General features: G+C 45.0%; 1 protein-coding gene across 2 annotated transcripts in view; it reads left to right on the forward strand.

Annotated features, from left to right (window-relative positions):
- The window catches only part of CASQ2 (calsequestrin 2), a 68,942-nt gene extending 52,349 nt beyond the window's left edge, over positions 1–16,593 (forward strand). Inside the window, exons 9-11 of one of the 2 annotated variants that reach the window (XM_026456713.1) lie at positions 11,289–11,389; positions 13,611–13,685; positions 15,186–16,593. In XM_026456713.1, coding sequence (XP_026312498.1) covers positions 11,289–11,389; positions 13,611–13,685; positions 15,186–15,371 — 362 coding nt within the window. In that variant the 3' untranslated portion in view covers positions 15,372–16,593. The remainder of the gene's footprint in view (positions 1–11,288; positions 11,390–13,610; positions 13,686–15,185) is intronic. The other variant, XM_023222719.1, reaches the window with a different exon arrangement.
- The last annotated feature ends 895 nt before the right edge of the window (positions 16,594–17,488 follow it).

Below are 17,488 nucleotides of genomic sequence, written 5' to 3' on the forward strand. Positions count from 1 at the left end.
GTACACTGGGCACTGGGGAGGATATTAAAACATACCAGCTTTACAGGGTGTATGTGTGCTTGTGTGTGTGTGTGCATGTGTGAACTTCTGTTCACATTAAAAGTTTATTTACCAATTTTGCCATCGAGCCTATATCAACCACAATTCTACCTGAAAATAGGATAAATGTATACTTTGATCCATAAAATATTGTCTGTGCTAAGGAAAAGAAGTAGGAAACATTCCCCTAAATAATGAGAACTGGGGAAAATGAGCAGCTTATTTTAAAAGTGCAAGATGACCCTGTAAATGAATTTGTAACTTTGTTTTTGGAATTTGGACAGCTTTTCTCTGGTTTCATTCTTTTCAACACCAGTGGAGAGTGAAGTGCAGGCAAATTAATTTTGCAGGTAGCAATTTCCTATGGCAGTACTCTGTGAGATAGAGAGTCCCCAAAAGAAAGTGGAAGCACAGATTCTGAAGTGCATTTTGGAAACCCTGAGACAACCCAGAATGTAACCAAAGACAAGGGAATGTAGACTTTCATGGTACTTGCTGGGGACCTCAGTCTCTTATACACTCACAGGGAGAGATCTAGAGATGTTTCCACTGGACAGATCAGGAAACAGCCATTTGGAGAAGTTAAAAAAAAAAAAACTGCCCGAGAGAACACAGTTAGTGGTAGATCATGAAGGGTGAACAGATCTCCTTGTTCATCAATATACAGCTGATTCTTGCACAATGTCTTGACACATGGTAGGTGCTCAATAAATATTTGTCTGGCAGATGATTAGAGAGTTAGATGACCAAACAAGACCCAAATTCTTCACTGGCAGACCAGCTTTTCCTTCCCTTTTTTGGCAATACACTAATAGTCTCCATAGTTTCTTATAGAGTGAAACCCACATTTTTTATCATATAATTTGTAAAATCAAGATATAATCCATATACCGTAATAGTAACCCTTTTAAAGTGAAGATTTCAGTGGTTTTTAGTACATTCACAAAGTTGTGCAAACATAATCAGTATCTAATTCTAGAATATTTTGAAAAACAGCCATTAGCAGTTACTCCCATTTCCCTCTCACCCACCTCTGCAGGCAGGAATTACTTACTATCTCTACAGTTTGCCTATTCTGGACATTTCATATAAATGGAATCATTTACTATGTAGCCTTTTGTGTGTGACATCTTTCACTTAGCATGATGTTTTCAAGATGTCCCAATGATATTCCACATATCATTCCTTTTAAGGGCCGAATAATATTCCATTGTATCAAAACCAAATTTATGTTCTGAATTATCTGAGCACTCTGTTGGCTTTTTCATTTTTCAGCATGATCTAGCCCTTGTCTCCACCCCCTCAAAAAAAGCCAGTGTGGTTTCAGTGGGTTTTCCACAGATTCTGGCCACCACTCTGCCCCGGAGGAGCAAATAGCAAAGGAAGCCAATTGCCCAAGGTTTACAAGCTATAATCAAACAGAATTGGACCCCTGGTGTTATGTGAACAGAGATGCAGTTGCCATAGGCAGCAGCCTGCTGGCCAGACTCCAGAGGGCTCCTTCCCCACCTCACCTACCCCCTTCCAGGATTGTGGGGAAGCCTGTCTGGCTCTTTGGAACAATAGAACAAAGAGGCCTCCCCGAAGTTGCAGAAACCTGTTTGACCGAGATTGCTGCTGTAATGAATCAAGCTCCAGAAACTACTTCCACCTCCTCCCTGCACAAATATCCCTGGGCCTGAAGCTGTGCCTTTCCCCAAAAGAGCCCAAGCTGGGGCTTGTACTGGGAAGCTGTAAGCATGCACTGAGGTGAGGGGAGAGGGAGGGTAGGAGCTCTAGAAGCATCTTCTGTGAGCGAGGGCCTTGCCACTCAGGGTTGGGAGAGGGAAAGAACTGTCTGTGAAAGTCCCTGACTCTGAATTTGTGGTTAATCAGTGATTTACCTGCAGAGCACTGATGTGTAACCTGGGGCAATGGGCCTGACTGCAGGACTAGGAATTTCATTCCTGCAAACAGTCCCTCTGCATTCCTTTGCTCTTGCTAACAAGTTAGACACGGCCTTTCACCCCAACGAAACACCTACCCCACCAACCCAAGGAAGAAGATCATACATTCAGGAAAATAATACAGTTCTTCTTAAAGAGCTAACATTACTGAGGAACTGTGCTAGGAGCTTTATGTAGATGACCTTATTTAGCACCTAAAGCCACTCTGTAATATGTGCATGACGATTATTATTCTAGTATCAGATGAGGAACGTGAGTTTTAGAGGTTAAATAAGTTGCTCAAATCACTCACTGTACCTAAGCCAAGATTCAAATTCAAGCAGGCTGTCTTGACCTCTAAATACATCATGACTATGAGGGAGATGATGGTGATTGTCACTTACTGTGTACATATATGTACACAAGAACCCCATGAGGAAGGCATTATTTTTATTACAACTGAGGAAGCTGAGGCTGAGAGAGCTTACCTCACTGGGAAGCATAAAGTTGGAATGACGCTGAGGACGTCTGGCTTCCCAGCCCACACCCTTAACCACAAGGCCCTGCCATAGAGTTATATGAAGTCGTCAGGGTGGCAACTCTGAGTGGCATGTAAGTCTGTAGCAGGGCCTTGTGCTAAGTGATCATTTGGTCCTCCTTCCTGCCTCTCTATTGCCCTTCACCATCTTCTCCACCTCCAACATTTGAAAGACAAGAAAGCGGAGACCCAGGGCAATGCAATGGCATGTTTGAGATCACAGGGTTATAGGAATAGTGGAAAATCGAGCTTAGATTTCCCAAGGGCCCCTCCTGTGCACAGTCCACCCTATCACACCAACTCCAAACAATGCCCCAGCCAGTGCAGGCTCTGAGCATGTGCAGTGCTGCCTCATGTACTGGGGAAGGGGGTACAAGCAGGCAGAGCAGGGGGAGGTGAGAAGAGCGCAAAACCACCTGGAAGCTTGAGAGCCTAGCCAGTGAATAAAAGTCCGGCTTCCTCCCACTGTCCAGGTTTGGGATCTAAGATTATACAGCAGCAACAACCACATGTCCCAGTGATCCAGCTGCCCCAACCACTTTCTTCTCCCAACAGTTCTGACTTGACCCTCATGGCCAAGAACTGGAGTTCACCCCTTGTAGAAAGCTGAGGGCAGGCAGCAACCCTGTACTCCCACCCCCAGCTGCCAGGAGGCAGGGTCTGCTCTCCTGGCCCTAAAGCCTAATCGCTGGATCTCATCCCGTGCCCTCAGGCAGGCCTGGCTGGGAAGGACATTTCCTAGCCCTGTGCTCTTGCCCATTGTCTGGTGGTGTCGCCAGTCTTCCTCCAGCTCCTGCGCTCAAAGCGCCCGCCAGAGCCGCTTGTCTGACAGGTTTGAAAATGAACAACTCTCTTCCTCACCACCCCTAGATGTATCTGTGTCAGGCTGACATCTTCTTTATAACATGTGATGAAAGATTTGCAAAGCGGCATTTCTACATGAGTGCATGCTGGATGGATATCCTCAAAGGGCACTGGGAATATTAGCGCTAACAAGCTGGAAATGCAAGGACAGGCTGCTGTCTGCGCATGTGGAACAGAATTAGTGATAGGCCCTGGAAGGAATGTCTCCAAGCTCTGTTCCATACAAGCTTCCACTGCTTCAGGTTCTTGTAAAAATATTTTTGAGACCCATTGTCTCAAGTAGGACCACTAACTGCCTCTTTGAGCTTTTGATTTTAAATTTGGTTTATCAAATGTAACATTTGGTTCTTTCTTTCTTTTTCTTTTCTTTCTTTCTTTTTTTTTTTTTTTGAGACAGAGTCTCCCTCGATTGCCCAGGCTGGAGTGCAGTGGCACCATCTCTGCTCACCGCAACCTCCACCTCCCGGGTTCAAGCGATTCTCCTGCCTCAGCCTCTTGAGTAGTTGGGATTGGAGGCATGGGCCACCACATCTGGCTAAGTTTTGTATTTTCAGCAGCCTCCCAAAGTGCTGGGATTATGGGCATGAGCCACTGTGCCTGGCCTGGTTCTTGCTATGTGTTGAATGTTATTCCAAGCACTTAACAAGTATCAACATATTTAACCTTTGCAACAACCCAACATGTTAGGTGCTGTTTTTATCATCTTCCGCGGTGTACAGATGAGAAAATAGAGGGACGAAGAAGTTAAATAATGTCCCCAGCTCACATGGCTAATCAGTGATAGAACTGGGATTCAAACCTAGCAGTCCGGCCCCATGTCTGGGCTCTGTAACCACCAGCTTAAGCTTCTCTTCATCACAACACCACGTCATTTGACTTTTTCACCAATTCCGGGATCTTAGGGCCAGAAGACAGGCAGAGAAAGAGGGCTGTGGTAAGGAGTGGTGGCGTATTCACATGTCTCAAGTGCCGTCTCACAGCCACGGGGCCCAGACAATGTCCCCTGTCCTACGCAGATGTTTGACTCTCACAGGTGACTTCTTGGCAATTCCATCTTGTGAGAGGAGAGCTCCCGGCCTTGTCTGTCCCTCTGAGGTTTCCCAAAGGGTCCAGTTCAGATGCTGGGCTGCTTTTTGAGAATTCCATACTTACCGAATGAGCTCTGGCCTAGAGACCAATAAGGCCTTTCTGAGAGAGGACCTGTCCTATACACCCTTGTGTCTCAGCCCCTGGCTCTGGGCTTAAGATGCTGTGGGAACTCAAATTATACCTGCCTGATGAAAACAAACAAACAAACAGAACCCTTACGCCTGTAATCCCAGCACTTTGGAATTGCAGGCAGGTGAATCACAAGGTCAGGAGTTCGAGACCAGCCTGGCCGACATAGTGAAACCCCGTCTCTACTAAAAATTCAAAACTTAGCTGGGCATGGTGGCATATACGTGTAGTCCCATCTACTTGGGAGGCTGATGCAGGAGAATCATTTGAACCCAGGAGGCAGAGGTTGCAGTGAGCCAAGACCACACCATTGTACTCCAGCCTCAGTGACAGAGTGAGACTCCATCTCAAAAACAAAAACAAAACAAAACAAACAAACAAAAACCCCTCCCGTCAAAGTAGTGGGAAAAAAAGAGCCTTGAAATGATTTAACAGTGTGATGGGAGTGGAGGAGAAAAAGGAAGAAGACAGACGAAGTCTTTATGAGGCCCTTCTGCCTGTGTCTCCCTATACACTTTACCCAACCCACATGTTGAGAGCATCTCATTACATCAACATGCCTGAGAGGTCATGTGGCTGCTGTTCTCTCCACTTTCAGAGGAGGAGACGAAAGGGGAGCAGTTAAGCGACCTGTGCAAGGTCTTTAAACTCCAGACCCAGTGTCCTCTTTAGACACAACCTCTAAGCTCTGTGGTTCCAGCCCCGGCCATTTATCTGTCCACCTGCCACACAAGTAAGGGCAGGACCCCACTCTAAGAGCTTGGCCCTCCCAAGCTCAGTCCTCTCCTCACAGGAGCAGAGACCCTGAGGCCCAGAACTTCCCATGGCATGGAGTCAGGAAGGGTCCCTTTCAGTGCCTTTGTGGAGTGAGCACAGCCAGCGTGCTGGGGGCCTGTTCGCTCCTAGGCCGCTGCTTGGTCTGAGACACATGAGCCTCTGCCGAATGTGGCCTTGGCTCCTGACTTGGCTGTGCCTGGCCTGGGACCCGTCCCCTAGGGCTTGGTGAAGGCTCATTCCCATCAGTCCCTGCCAGGGAAACAGGAGAGGATAATCACCAGTTTCTCCTCCCACAAAGATGTGATTCCCAGAGGCCACTCGCTTGCCGTGGGAAACCTCCTGGTTCAACGTGCATCCATTGGCTGTGGGTCATGGTCTCTCAGGACTCCAAGCCTGAGTGGCAGGAGAGGAGCAGTTCTCACAGCTCCAGGTCTCTTTATTTACATCCATCTCTGAGACACCAGTCCTACTCAGACCCGTCCCTGAGTTAGCCAACCCATCATACTGCAGCTGCTGGGAGGCGAGGGCTCGGCAGCATGGTTTGAAGGAGGGGAAGGGACTCTTCCATGGGAAGGTAGAGGCCAGCCCACCAGCCCTGGCGCTGACCCCATGGACAGTTTCCTCAGTGTCCCAGCCCCTGCTTCCCTGATGTTGAAGCTTTCACACTGGGCTTAAAAATCTTAAGCACAAACTCGAGGAAGGAAGATGGCAGCAACACTGGTAGGAGTGAGGAGACCTCAGAGGGTAGGAGACAGTGGAAGGGGCTCCAGACGTGCAGACTTAAGACCTGAGTTCAACTCCCAACTCTACCATTTGCTCCCATGTGATGCTAGGCAAGTCATTTGCTCTCTGTGGATCTTAATTCCATCCTCTTTAAAATGGAGATGATAAAAGCTTCCTAACCTCCATCAAGACGAGTTGTAAAAATCAAATGCAAAAGTACTCAGTACCCAGTAAGTGTTCCATAGACACTCAGAAAATAAAGGTTGGAGCAGCGTGATTATAGACTTTCTGCATGTGGAGAACAATGTCCTGTGTCCTGGTTGGGCGTGGTGGCTTTCACCTATAATCCCAGCACTCTGGGAGGCTGAGGTGGGAGTATCGCTTGAGTCCAGGAGTTCAAGACCAGCCCGGACAACACAGAGAGACTTCATCTTTACAAATAATAATTAAAAAATTAACTGCGTGGTGACGTGTGTCTCTGATCCCAGCTACTTAGGAGGCTGAGATGGGAGAATCACTTGAGCCTGGGAAGTCAAGACTGCAGTGAGCCGTGATTGCACCACTGCGTTTCAGCCTGGGGAACAGAGCGGGACTCCATCTCAAAACAAAACAAAAAAGAACAATGTCTAGTGTCCATAAAGGAAGAAACTGGGGAGTAAACGTCATGTGTATAAAAGGAGATTTCAATTGGATGCAAGGATAAGATTCTTGGCTATTACAACGATCAACTCTGTAGTCAGTCTTTAGCAATGTTGAAGGGTCTCAGTCCCGGAGATATTCAAAAGATACAAATGCTTTGAGTGGGGGCTATTCACCTACCTGGATGTTTGGAATGTCTGGGTTGCGGGGTCTCTTCTCATTTTGAGAACTGATGCTTTTCTGATGACTGCAGAGACTAGTCCTCTACTTGCTATGTCTAGATAACTATTAGCCTACACATCTCTGAATAGTATTTCCCCCTTTTTCTCTATATACTTTTTTGAAGTATGGGCTATATTTCTTCTGAAACATGCATGACCACAGTCTTGAAAGACCTCCAAGCCATGTCTACCACTGATAAAGGAAACATTTACTCATTTTAAACTCAGTCATTCATCCATGTAATTTTAACAGTGGACTAGTTATTGCTTAACATTGAATTACTAAAGTGAAACGCGGCTTCCTACACCTGCCTTCCTGGTCAAAAAGGGAAGATCCATAGAGAATGTTTCTGTTTTCCAGGGGACCTGCCAGTTTTACAAAGAAACAGAGGCTCTCTTTGGAAAAAATTGAACTTGTGACTTACAATTTTAGCAACTGAATACATGTGAGACCAGGTTAGCTACCTTAACTCACTTTCACAGATTAATGAGAATCCATTTTAACAGGTCTGCACTCAAGGCTGGGGTCTGAAGAGGGGAGAGCCCTGGAGGCTCGTAAGCCTTTGATCAGGAATATCCACACAAGCTAATGCCTTAAAAGCAAAGGAATTAAACCTTTTCCTGACCCAGTTATCAAGGCAGGGTTCTCGTGGTCACACCAGCTGGCACAGCCATCCCTGAAGCCTTTGGTCACAGAATCAGCAACAGGAGCCGGAAGGAACTGCCCCACGCTGTACTGTCTTGTGATGTAGTTTTCTGTGGGCATATTCTCTACCACGTGGATCCAAGACTGTCTCCACCCCACTCCTGGTGCCCAGATCACTGAACTTAATACCGATGTGGTAAATGAACAGAGGAACGGCCAGGCTTAGGGACTTCCAGCCAGCTTCCTTGCCTTTGAATATAGAATGTTAGGTAATTTAAGTAAAATAATGGCTAAATCTTACTCTATGCCAGGCACTGTCCAAGTGCTGCAGATAAACTGATTCATTTAACTCACAACTACCCAGTGAAGTAGATGCTATCATTGTCATCATCCCTGTTTTACAGATGAGAAGACAAACATTAAATAACTTGCTCTAAGTCATACTCTAAGGGTACATCCAGGACCTTGGCCAAGGTCATTTGGCCCCAGAGTCTGTGTGTTTAAGGGCTATGCTGGGTTGACTCCCTGAAGAATGGACTCTGTTCTGTCATTAAAAGTATTCGGGGACACAGACATTTTCCATTACAGAGTTCATCACCCTGAACATCAGAAACCTGCCCTTGGATCTAGAGGAAACTTTTTCAGCTTTAATGTCAACCTTATTTATTAATTTATTCTGGGAATGGTTTTTGAGATTGCTTTGCTTCTCCATAGACACAAAGAATATTCTCCTTACAAAAACCTTTTTATTTTCTTGAAAGTGGGCTGTAAGCCACACTTTTGACTTTGCTCATTTACATAAATACTACAATCCATTTGATTTTTCTTGTACAGTTCAGTTTTTCTTTTCATCTCTTAACCTGCTCTAGAATGTCAAATAGGAATGTAGTAGGTACGTCCTTGTATACCACATTCCTTTCGATGAATCCCAATGTTAAGAGAGTTTTTCCCATAAGAAAACAATAGCACTCCGTTGTGTATTCAGCTTGTAGTTCTGGGTCACAGATTCTGTCCCTCCACAACACTCGTGCCTACCTAGACTCTCCTTTCCTTTATGTGAATCAGTCTCTTGCACCACAAGTTTGCTTTCTACTTTCATTTGAGTCTGTGTTGTTGCATTTCATCCTCTTTGTGAATTTCAGATTTGTCATGTCCCTTTTACGTTTGACTCTCTCTCATCTTCCAAAGTACTGGCAGTGTCACCTCATTGATTATCATTTCTCTATTTTCTGCAGCTAAAAACAGTAACTGAAGTTGTTTTGGAGGAATTCCTCCTTGTGGTCTTTGTATGATGATTCCTATCTCTACAGATAACCAAGGTGGCACCATATTTCCCTCTGCTGTGACAGACACATGGCCAAAGGAGAACCCGTAGTGTCCACATCTGGCAGCCAGTGATACACTGGAGGGGCCGGACCTTCTCAGTTCCACCTACAGGCAACAGGAGTAATGCCCCTACCCCACCTTGCCCCCAGCCTCGCAATTACAGATAAATGAACTCTAATGCCTAGAGCCCTGTCAGTCTCCGGTGTCTGTCATAATCTCGTTTGCAATATGGTTATGGGCACAGATGAAAAGATCACCCAAGTCCACTCTGTATCTCTGCAAGGAGTGGACACCAGCCATAAAGACCCCTTCTAAGCCTGACACAGTGACTTAAGTCTGTAATCCTGCACTTTGGAAAGCTGAGGCAGGATCACTGGAGCCCAGGAGTTCAAAACCAACCTGGGCAACACTGTGAGACCCCTGTCTCTACAAAATAAAACAATAAAAATTTAAAAACTAGCTGGGCATAATGGCACACACCTGTAGTTTTAGCTACTTGTGAGGCTGACACAGGAGGATCATTTGAGCCCGGGAGGTCGAGGCTGCGGTGAGCTATGATCCCACCACGCACTCCAGCCTGGGCAACTGAGACCCCCCCACCCAAAAAAAAAAAAAAAAAAAAAAGGAACTTCTCCACTAGTCCACTAGAGGTCGCTGTGCTTCCCACGTAATAAGGCCTAAGGAGGCTCAGCCTGAATCTTCAGTGTGAGCTAGCAACAGTGACTACACCAACTCAAAAACTCAAAGTGGAGTTGCTAAGAATAGTATGCATTTTGCCTGGAATGCATTAGAGATAAGGAAGTGTAGAAAAAAACTTTTACCAAGAGTCCAAAAGCGCCAAACAAAAGCTAGCATTCCTGGAGAGAGGAGAGGCTTGCTAAACAGAGGCCATAGGGAGGAGCTCAAGTTTGCTGAGATTCCAGGCAAAAGAAAAAAACTTTGCAAAGAAAACACAGTTAATTGAATTCCCAAGTAGGTGGTGAGTTACTTATATTCAAGGTATAAATTTCAAGCCACAAATTCAGCTATGCAAGAACTGTAACTTTATTATTTAGAACTGAACCTAAATTTCAATTTTGAGTGTATACCACTGAGTGGTGGAAGCTGGGGCTGAAAATTAATGGTCCTCCACCCCAATTCCACCATCCCGAGGGATCCAGGGTCTCTCTGGTTCCCAGGCATAGCTGAGTGGGGTGCACATCTGGTGTGGGTCATCGTCCCCTGTCCAAGTTTCTCAGAATGACAAGACAACTCCATGGGGCCTTTCGACAGGCTTTTCTGCCCTCGTGCTCCTATACCAGGGGGTTCTCTAAGGGATTCTGGGATCTTTTCATTTGCCTAAGTTTAATTCTGAAACAAATCATAGGTCTTCTATACCCTGGGATTCCCGGAAACAATGGAGATTCTGCACATGGACACACATGCACACATGGCTTGTGTTTCTGCACATGCACACGCACACACACACGCGCACACACACGCACACGCACACATGCACACACATGCACGCACACACACACAGGCGCAGTTTAGTATTCTCAGGGACCTTCCGGAATCTAAACCATTTTTTCAGTTTCTAGCTGGGGGCTAGGGAGTGGTGCTGAGGGTTGAGAGTATGCTATCTCTTACTAAGCATTCTCCTATAATTTTTGTTTATGGCAAAAGTTGTATGCTCCCAGTCCTTCAAGGTTTAGGCTTTTAAAGCTAAGAAGTTTGTGTTCTTGAAACTTATAAAGCTCCTCTCTGCTTTTCTTATGAATCATCCTGCCCCTAGGGCAATGACTGTTGCTGACTGAACAGAGGGAGGGCCCAGTATACAAGGAAATACGGAGGGAGGGAGGGAGGGAGGGAGGGAAGCCCCGTTTACTATCTCAGAGCTGTGAAACCAACTGTAAATCAGAAGCTCGTTTGGTTTGAAGGTTTTAGCAATTCCTGGTTGTAGAAAACTAAGGGTCCAGGCTTAAACATTCTTGGTCCATATAGCAGATGTTATTGGGACTCTAAGGGACAGCAAAGTATCTGTTTCAAGAGATGGCACAGGATCAGTGAGGATAGGCAGGAGTTTCTCTGTTCTGGGACTGACTTTCTGACCCAAGGCTGGGCAGTTTTCACAAATGAAGTTTGGCTTCCAGTGAAAAACCAGCCAGTTCTCTGTGAACCTTTAATCCTTTGTTCAAATTTTTTATTGTTTCCTTTGTATAAGCTGCTTTGTGCCTGGAGCTCTCATCTGACTCATTCTATAGAATAATCCTATAATTGAGGGTAAGCACCAAATGGCCTAAGAAGTCCTCATGGAAAAACCGCACTCTGCTCTCCACGTTAGAAGCTGTGTGTGTGCAGGGGTTACTCAACTCTCTTGAATCCTGCTTCAGATGGCTACGAATTCCTGGAGATCCTGAAACAGGTTGCCCGGGACAATACCGACAACCCTGACCTGAGCATCCTGTGGATCGACCCCGATGACTTTCCTCTGGTGAGTGGCTCCAGCCAGCGCCCCACCCTCAGTTGCTGTCACAGCCACATGATTGCGTTTAGCATCCAAGGAGGTGAAATAGGCGGAGGCACTTGAAGAAACCCAGTGACAGCCCCCATCCAATGTGGGAGGTCTTGGCCCTTGGGGCAGTATTGAACTTGGGGCCTGGTGCTGACCCTGAAAGGATGAGGCTTACTCCCTGGAGTTGAAACCAGGAGTTGAAAACCCTTGACCCTCAGGGACCCACCCAAGTGAGCAGGGTAAACTCCTTTGGGGGCTGCTCCAGAGCTGCCCCTCACCACTGCACTCCCTGTCCCCAGAACTACTTTTACTTTCTGGGTGGGGACCATCGTTCTGAGGCCACCTGAATTACCAAGTAATAAAAATCAGAGATGAACATTTTTCAGCGAGTTCAGAACTTTGTGGAGAGAAAGAGAGCATATGCCTGTCATGTTCATCGTGTTCTCCACAGGACCTAGCATAGTGTCTAGCCTACGATGAATGTGAAAGAACCTTAAAGTCCACACTTTTGCTAGTGTCCATGATCAGTGGCCTGAAAGCTTTGATTATACTTATATGTTTTTAAAAAGAATAAACAGAATTTGTACACTACATGAATTGAACCCTGGTACTGGTTCTGGTACTGATAATAAGTAAGTACTGGTACTGATAATAAGCATAGCTGATATACTCTACTGTATGCATGGAACTATAGTAATGCTTTACATGCTTCATCGCAGCAATCCTCTCAACAATGCTGTGAAGTAGGTACTATTATAATCCCTGTCACAAGGTGGAGAGAATGACAGCTGGGGAGGTTAAAGCTAGTGAGTGATAGATGTGATATTCCAATCTAGGTCTACATGATGCTAAAGCTTGGTCTACCTACTGCTTTAGGTAAAAGCTTATTGCGGTAATCAGTACAAGTTTAGTTATCATTAGGTTATGAATGATGACTTTATCTTCCAGGAATTATCATTAGTTGCATAGGTCATGACTGATGATACTGTGATTAAATAGAGAAAATTGAGAGGCATCTCAAGGGTCCTGAAAATCAGCCCTATGTAGAGGAGGGGGGCAAATCAAAGGCAGAGGCTTCCATGACACTTGAGACCATTGTCGTAGCACTGCGTAATTATAACAAAGTCATGGCCATATAAGACTGCATACAGTACAGCTTTGGTGATATAACTTCTGCTTGGTTGTGTTTCTAGTTTATCTATTTTGTTATACAAGCTTGCAGATGGTTTGCAGTTTTCCTGGCCAGGTCTTTAGGTCTTTTTTTTTTTTTTTTTTTTTGAGACAGGGTCTCACTCTGTCACCCAGGCTGGAGTGCAGTAGCATAATCTCAACTTACTGCAGCCTTAAGCTCCCAGGCTCAAGCAATCCTCCTGCCTCAACCTCCTGAGCAGTTGGGACTATAGGTGTGTGCCACCATGCCCAGCTAATTTTTAAAATTTCTTGTAGAGACAAGGTCTCACTATGTTGCTCAGGCTGGTTTCAAACTCCTGGACTCCAGTCCCAAAGTGCTCGGAATACAGGCGTGAGCCCCCGCGCCCAGTCTCTCTTCTGGCCAGTTCTATGTGTTTGACTTGGTTTTTGCAAAGAATAAATCTTCAGACTATTCTGATTTCCAGATTCCTGATTATCCCTAGTCCCCACTAGGCCATATATTTGCATGGGAGACTTTCTACCACTGAACATCTCCATTAAAAAAAAAAAAATCCTGTGGTCCCTTGTTCCTTTATTTTTGCCCCAGTCAGAGATTTGTCCACATGGAGTCCAAGTTGCCTGGTTGAATGAAGAAGCCTTCTTCTTACTTGGCAACTTATGACCCATCATGGCTTTCCCAGCTATCTCATGTAGCACAAGATAAGGTATTTTTTAAAATGGGACATTAAAAAAGAGGTGGAGGGAAATGGCTCTACAAACTATAAAACAGCCACAAGTAATTTGGAAAGCAACATTAGACCACCTCTATAATTTTCTCTCTTACAGCTGTAGACACATGTTTCCATAATTTATGCTATGTCATCTTTTATTTAATGCTTATTTGAAGTGCTTGAAGGCTGGAGCCAAGTCTCCAATTTGCTAAGTGCCCACAGCTGTTTTGAAGACCTTTAACCAATGGTGACCTAGTTACTGCGATGGGACGGCGGGCGGGTCCTTAACAGAGAACGCCCTTTGCCTGCTGTCTAATCTTATTTTTTTGTTGCTGCAGCTCGTTGCCTATTGGGAGAAGACTTTCAAGATTGACCTATTCAGGCCACAGATTGGGGTGGTGAATGTCACAGATGTGAGTATCCGCTATGAAGGCTTGCTCAGGCACCCTTGGCCTGCCCTGTGTTCTGCTACACAACCTAGATTGTGAGAGCATCTACAGGAGTCCAGCCTCTTCAGAAGGGGGTGGGGGTCCCGTTCAAGGAAACTTTCCAGTGTGTTCCACACCTGGTCTCCAAGCCAGTTCCAATCTCTGGTTACATGGCTCTTTCCTATGGACACGTTTTCTTGCCTATGGGGCCAGCCTTTCCTGAATCACTGATTTGGAACTTTCCCCTCAAGTAAACTCTCCCGTATTTACCCCCAAAGCCAAACAACAAACAATAAGGACTCTTTACAAAAGGGAACCCACACCAGGAGCCATCATTGCACAATGGGTGATGGGGCCATTGTGGCCCAGAATCCCAGCCAGGAGACAAGGCCTGCAGAAGGGAAGAAAGAAAATCATATACGAGGAAGGGGCTTCTCCTCAGAGTTCAGGCATTGTTGAACTGAGGGTGGGACAGGCTAGTGAGGTGCACTGGCAGAATGCGAGGAAATCTTAGATCTCAGTCCAGACATCTGATACAACTCCACCATCATAAAGCTGAAGGGGGGACAGATACAACCAGGCAAATAGTGGACAGAAAGGGATGATCACAGAGGATTATTAGAGCCATACTTAATTGAGGTAGAATCTCTTAAGAATGGGGGCCAAGCCAGGCGTGGTGGCTCATGCCTATAATCCCAGCATTTCGGGAGGCTGAGATGGGTGGATCACCTGAGGTCAGGAGTTTGAGACCAGCTGGCCAACATGGTGAAACCCCATCTCTACTAAAAATACAAAAATTAGCCAGGCATGGTCATGGGCGCCTGTAATACCAACTACTTGAGAGGCTGAGGCAAGAGAATTGCTTGAACCCAGGAGGCAGAATTGCTTGAGCCCAGGAGGCAGAGGTAGCAGTGAGCTGAGATCACGCCATTGCACTCCACCCTGGGCAACAAGAGCAAAACTCTGTCTCAAAAAAAAAAAAAAAAAAGAATGAGGGCCAGTTAGCAATGTCTTTCTCCCCGTTGGTAGGTGTTCAATCACCTAGGGAACTCTACATTCATTTATTTTGTAAGCTACTTTAAAATTAATAATAATACATAACTTTTAAAATATGCTCAAGTGAAAACATTTTAAAACAGAACAGTAGAATAGAAGGTCAAAGTAAAAAGTATTTCCTACTCCCCTGACCCAACCCCTAGTCTCATTCCTAGAGGGAACCACCGGTGGTTGTTGCATGGGTATATTACCAGAAATGTCATATATATATTCTACTGGGTAATGGAATACACATTTCCTTTTATGCAACACAAAAAGTATATTACACATACCGTTTTGCTGTTTGGCATTTCCATTTAACAATGTGCACATTCCTAGTAAGTGTGAGAGAGTCGGGGGGCACTCAGCATAGCTACTCAGCACAGCTACCCCTGGTCTGGCTCAGCCTTCATGCATCCACTCACTCATTCATTTTGTCCCTCAATGCAGGCTGACAGTGTCTGGATGGACATTCCAGATGATGATGATCTTCCAACTGCTGAGGAGCTGGAGGACTGGATTGAGGATGTGCTTTCTGGAAAGATAAACACTGAAGATGATGATGAAGATGATGACGATGATGATGATAATAATTCTGATGAGGATAATGACAGTGATGATGATGACGATGAATAGCCCAACTCCAAATAATTCTGATGAGAACAAAATCACAGCTACCCACTACCATACAGACAGCACAAGGTGGCAGCAAGCAATTCTGCCCTACACCCAGTCGGCTCCTTTCCCTTTTCCATTATCTCTTTTCCCACTCCCTTTGCATCAGGAGCAGTATCATTCAGCAAATGCCTTTTCAAATGCAGCAATCCCACTTAGCAGAGACAGGAGGAAAATTATCCCCATGTTGACTGTCTTGACTGTCATGGAACAGATCTTGTTCTTTGCTGGACCATCAAGGGTCATGGCAGTGCCTGAACATGGCAGTCTGGGGTGAACAATCCCTTAACACCAGTTTATGTTGTCTTTGATTATGACAGTAACAGAACTGATAGCTTTCTAACTCACAGGCATAGAGTGACCTTATAATCAGAGCCCAGGGAAGACACATGATTAATGATTTAGCTCCCTCCGTACCTCGAACATGAGTTGGAATCCCTCCTCCAGCCAAGACGATCCTTCTTAGGGAAGGCTAGCCTTGGAAGCAAACTTATAAATCAATTCTCATGGTTCTGTTAAACTTATTTCAAGTGATGGTCATTCATATCATTATGGATATTCAAGCCTTTAGATGGCTGTGGAGAGGCCTTGAAATGTGTACAGGTGTCACCATCATTTCTAGTGTATTAGGAAACTGGGATGGGAGGTGGATTTGCTTTCTAAACTTCCCTCTAGTTGGTAAGTCTCACATATTCATCAGCAGAAGTGGAGGGTGGGGGAAAACTAGAAAGATGAAAGGTTTTACATTTTTCTGATGGGTTCATGTCTCTGACTGGGTCAGCTAGCTTCCTAGCCTAAGCTGGGATCTGAATACCCCTTCTCTGTAGCTGCTAGTGAGCCTTCCCATTTGGATTAAAGATTGCTTTATCCAGCAGTCAATTAACTCTCCAGTTATCAGTACTCTCACAGTTGGCCAGGGCAACAATAATTGGAGTTCATACTGATGCCCTGAGGCACTGAAAAAAATTCCAAAGTGCCTTCTGAGCTGTCTAAAAGTTATACTGTGCTTGGTAGTTTTAGTGTTAAGTGTGCAATATAATTTTCTAATTTATTTTCTCAATCTTTTAGCACATGTGTAAGACACTGTACAAATTTTTTGAAAATAGAGCAATAGTTTTTGTGGAATACTAGCTAACTAATTCTGTCATTAAACTCATATTTTGAAAATATTCAGTGTTGAAAATCCTATCTTGATTTTTCTGACTCTGCTCATTCTCATCTGGCTCCAGTCCTACCTCATTTCTTCTCTATTTTCCTTTCCAGCCCCTCTTCCTCTGCCTGCTCTTTAAGTGATGGTGTTTCACAGCATCTCAACTCTACACACTCTTCCAAAACGATGTCATCATGCCCATCAATACTATCCATGTGCTAATTGCTTCCAAATATGAGTCTCTAACCTTGACTCCTCACCTTATTTTTAGACACATTCATTCGACTGCCTCTGGACATCTTGACTTGATGTTGTACAAGCACTTTAGACTCAACACAATAAAATCTGAACTCATTGCTTTCTCCCCTAAGCATCTCCTTCTCCTCTTCATGGAGTCCTAGTTTGGGTGGGCGATAGCACCATTTATCCAATTGTCTAGGTGACCTGAAGGTGCCCCTTCCCCTCTGTGCTTCGTGCATCCCTGGATCATGTCACTTATCATTTAAGGTATAACATATATTTGCATGTTTGTCCTTTCACTAAATTGCAGGCTCTTTAGAGGCCAGGAATTTATCTTAGAATCCCTAGCACTTAGCACTTTGCCCATCACAAAATAGATACTCATTTATTGAGTTGGTGGATGAATAATTGGTTAACCAGAATACCTATAATTCCCCAGCACTATTGGGTAACAGAGCTTACAAGGTATCTTAGTCTGTTTTTATGGATACAAAGGAATAACTAAGAGTGGGTTATTTATGAAGAAAAAATATTTACTTGGCTCACAATTCTGCTGGCTGCAAGACTGGGCATCAAGTGAAAGCGTTGGCTGCTTCCATTCACGGCAGAAGGTAAAGGAAAACCAGTGTGTGCAGAGATCACATGGTGAGATAGGAAGCATGAGAGAGGAGGTGCCAGCCTCTTTCTA

The sequence above is a fragment of the Piliocolobus tephrosceles genome, chromosome 1, assembly GCF_002776525.5.
Source record: "Piliocolobus tephrosceles isolate RC106 chromosome 1, ASM277652v3, whole genome shotgun sequence".
NCBI classification, from domain to species: Eukaryota; Metazoa; Chordata; class Mammalia; order Primates; family Cercopithecidae; genus Piliocolobus; species Piliocolobus tephrosceles.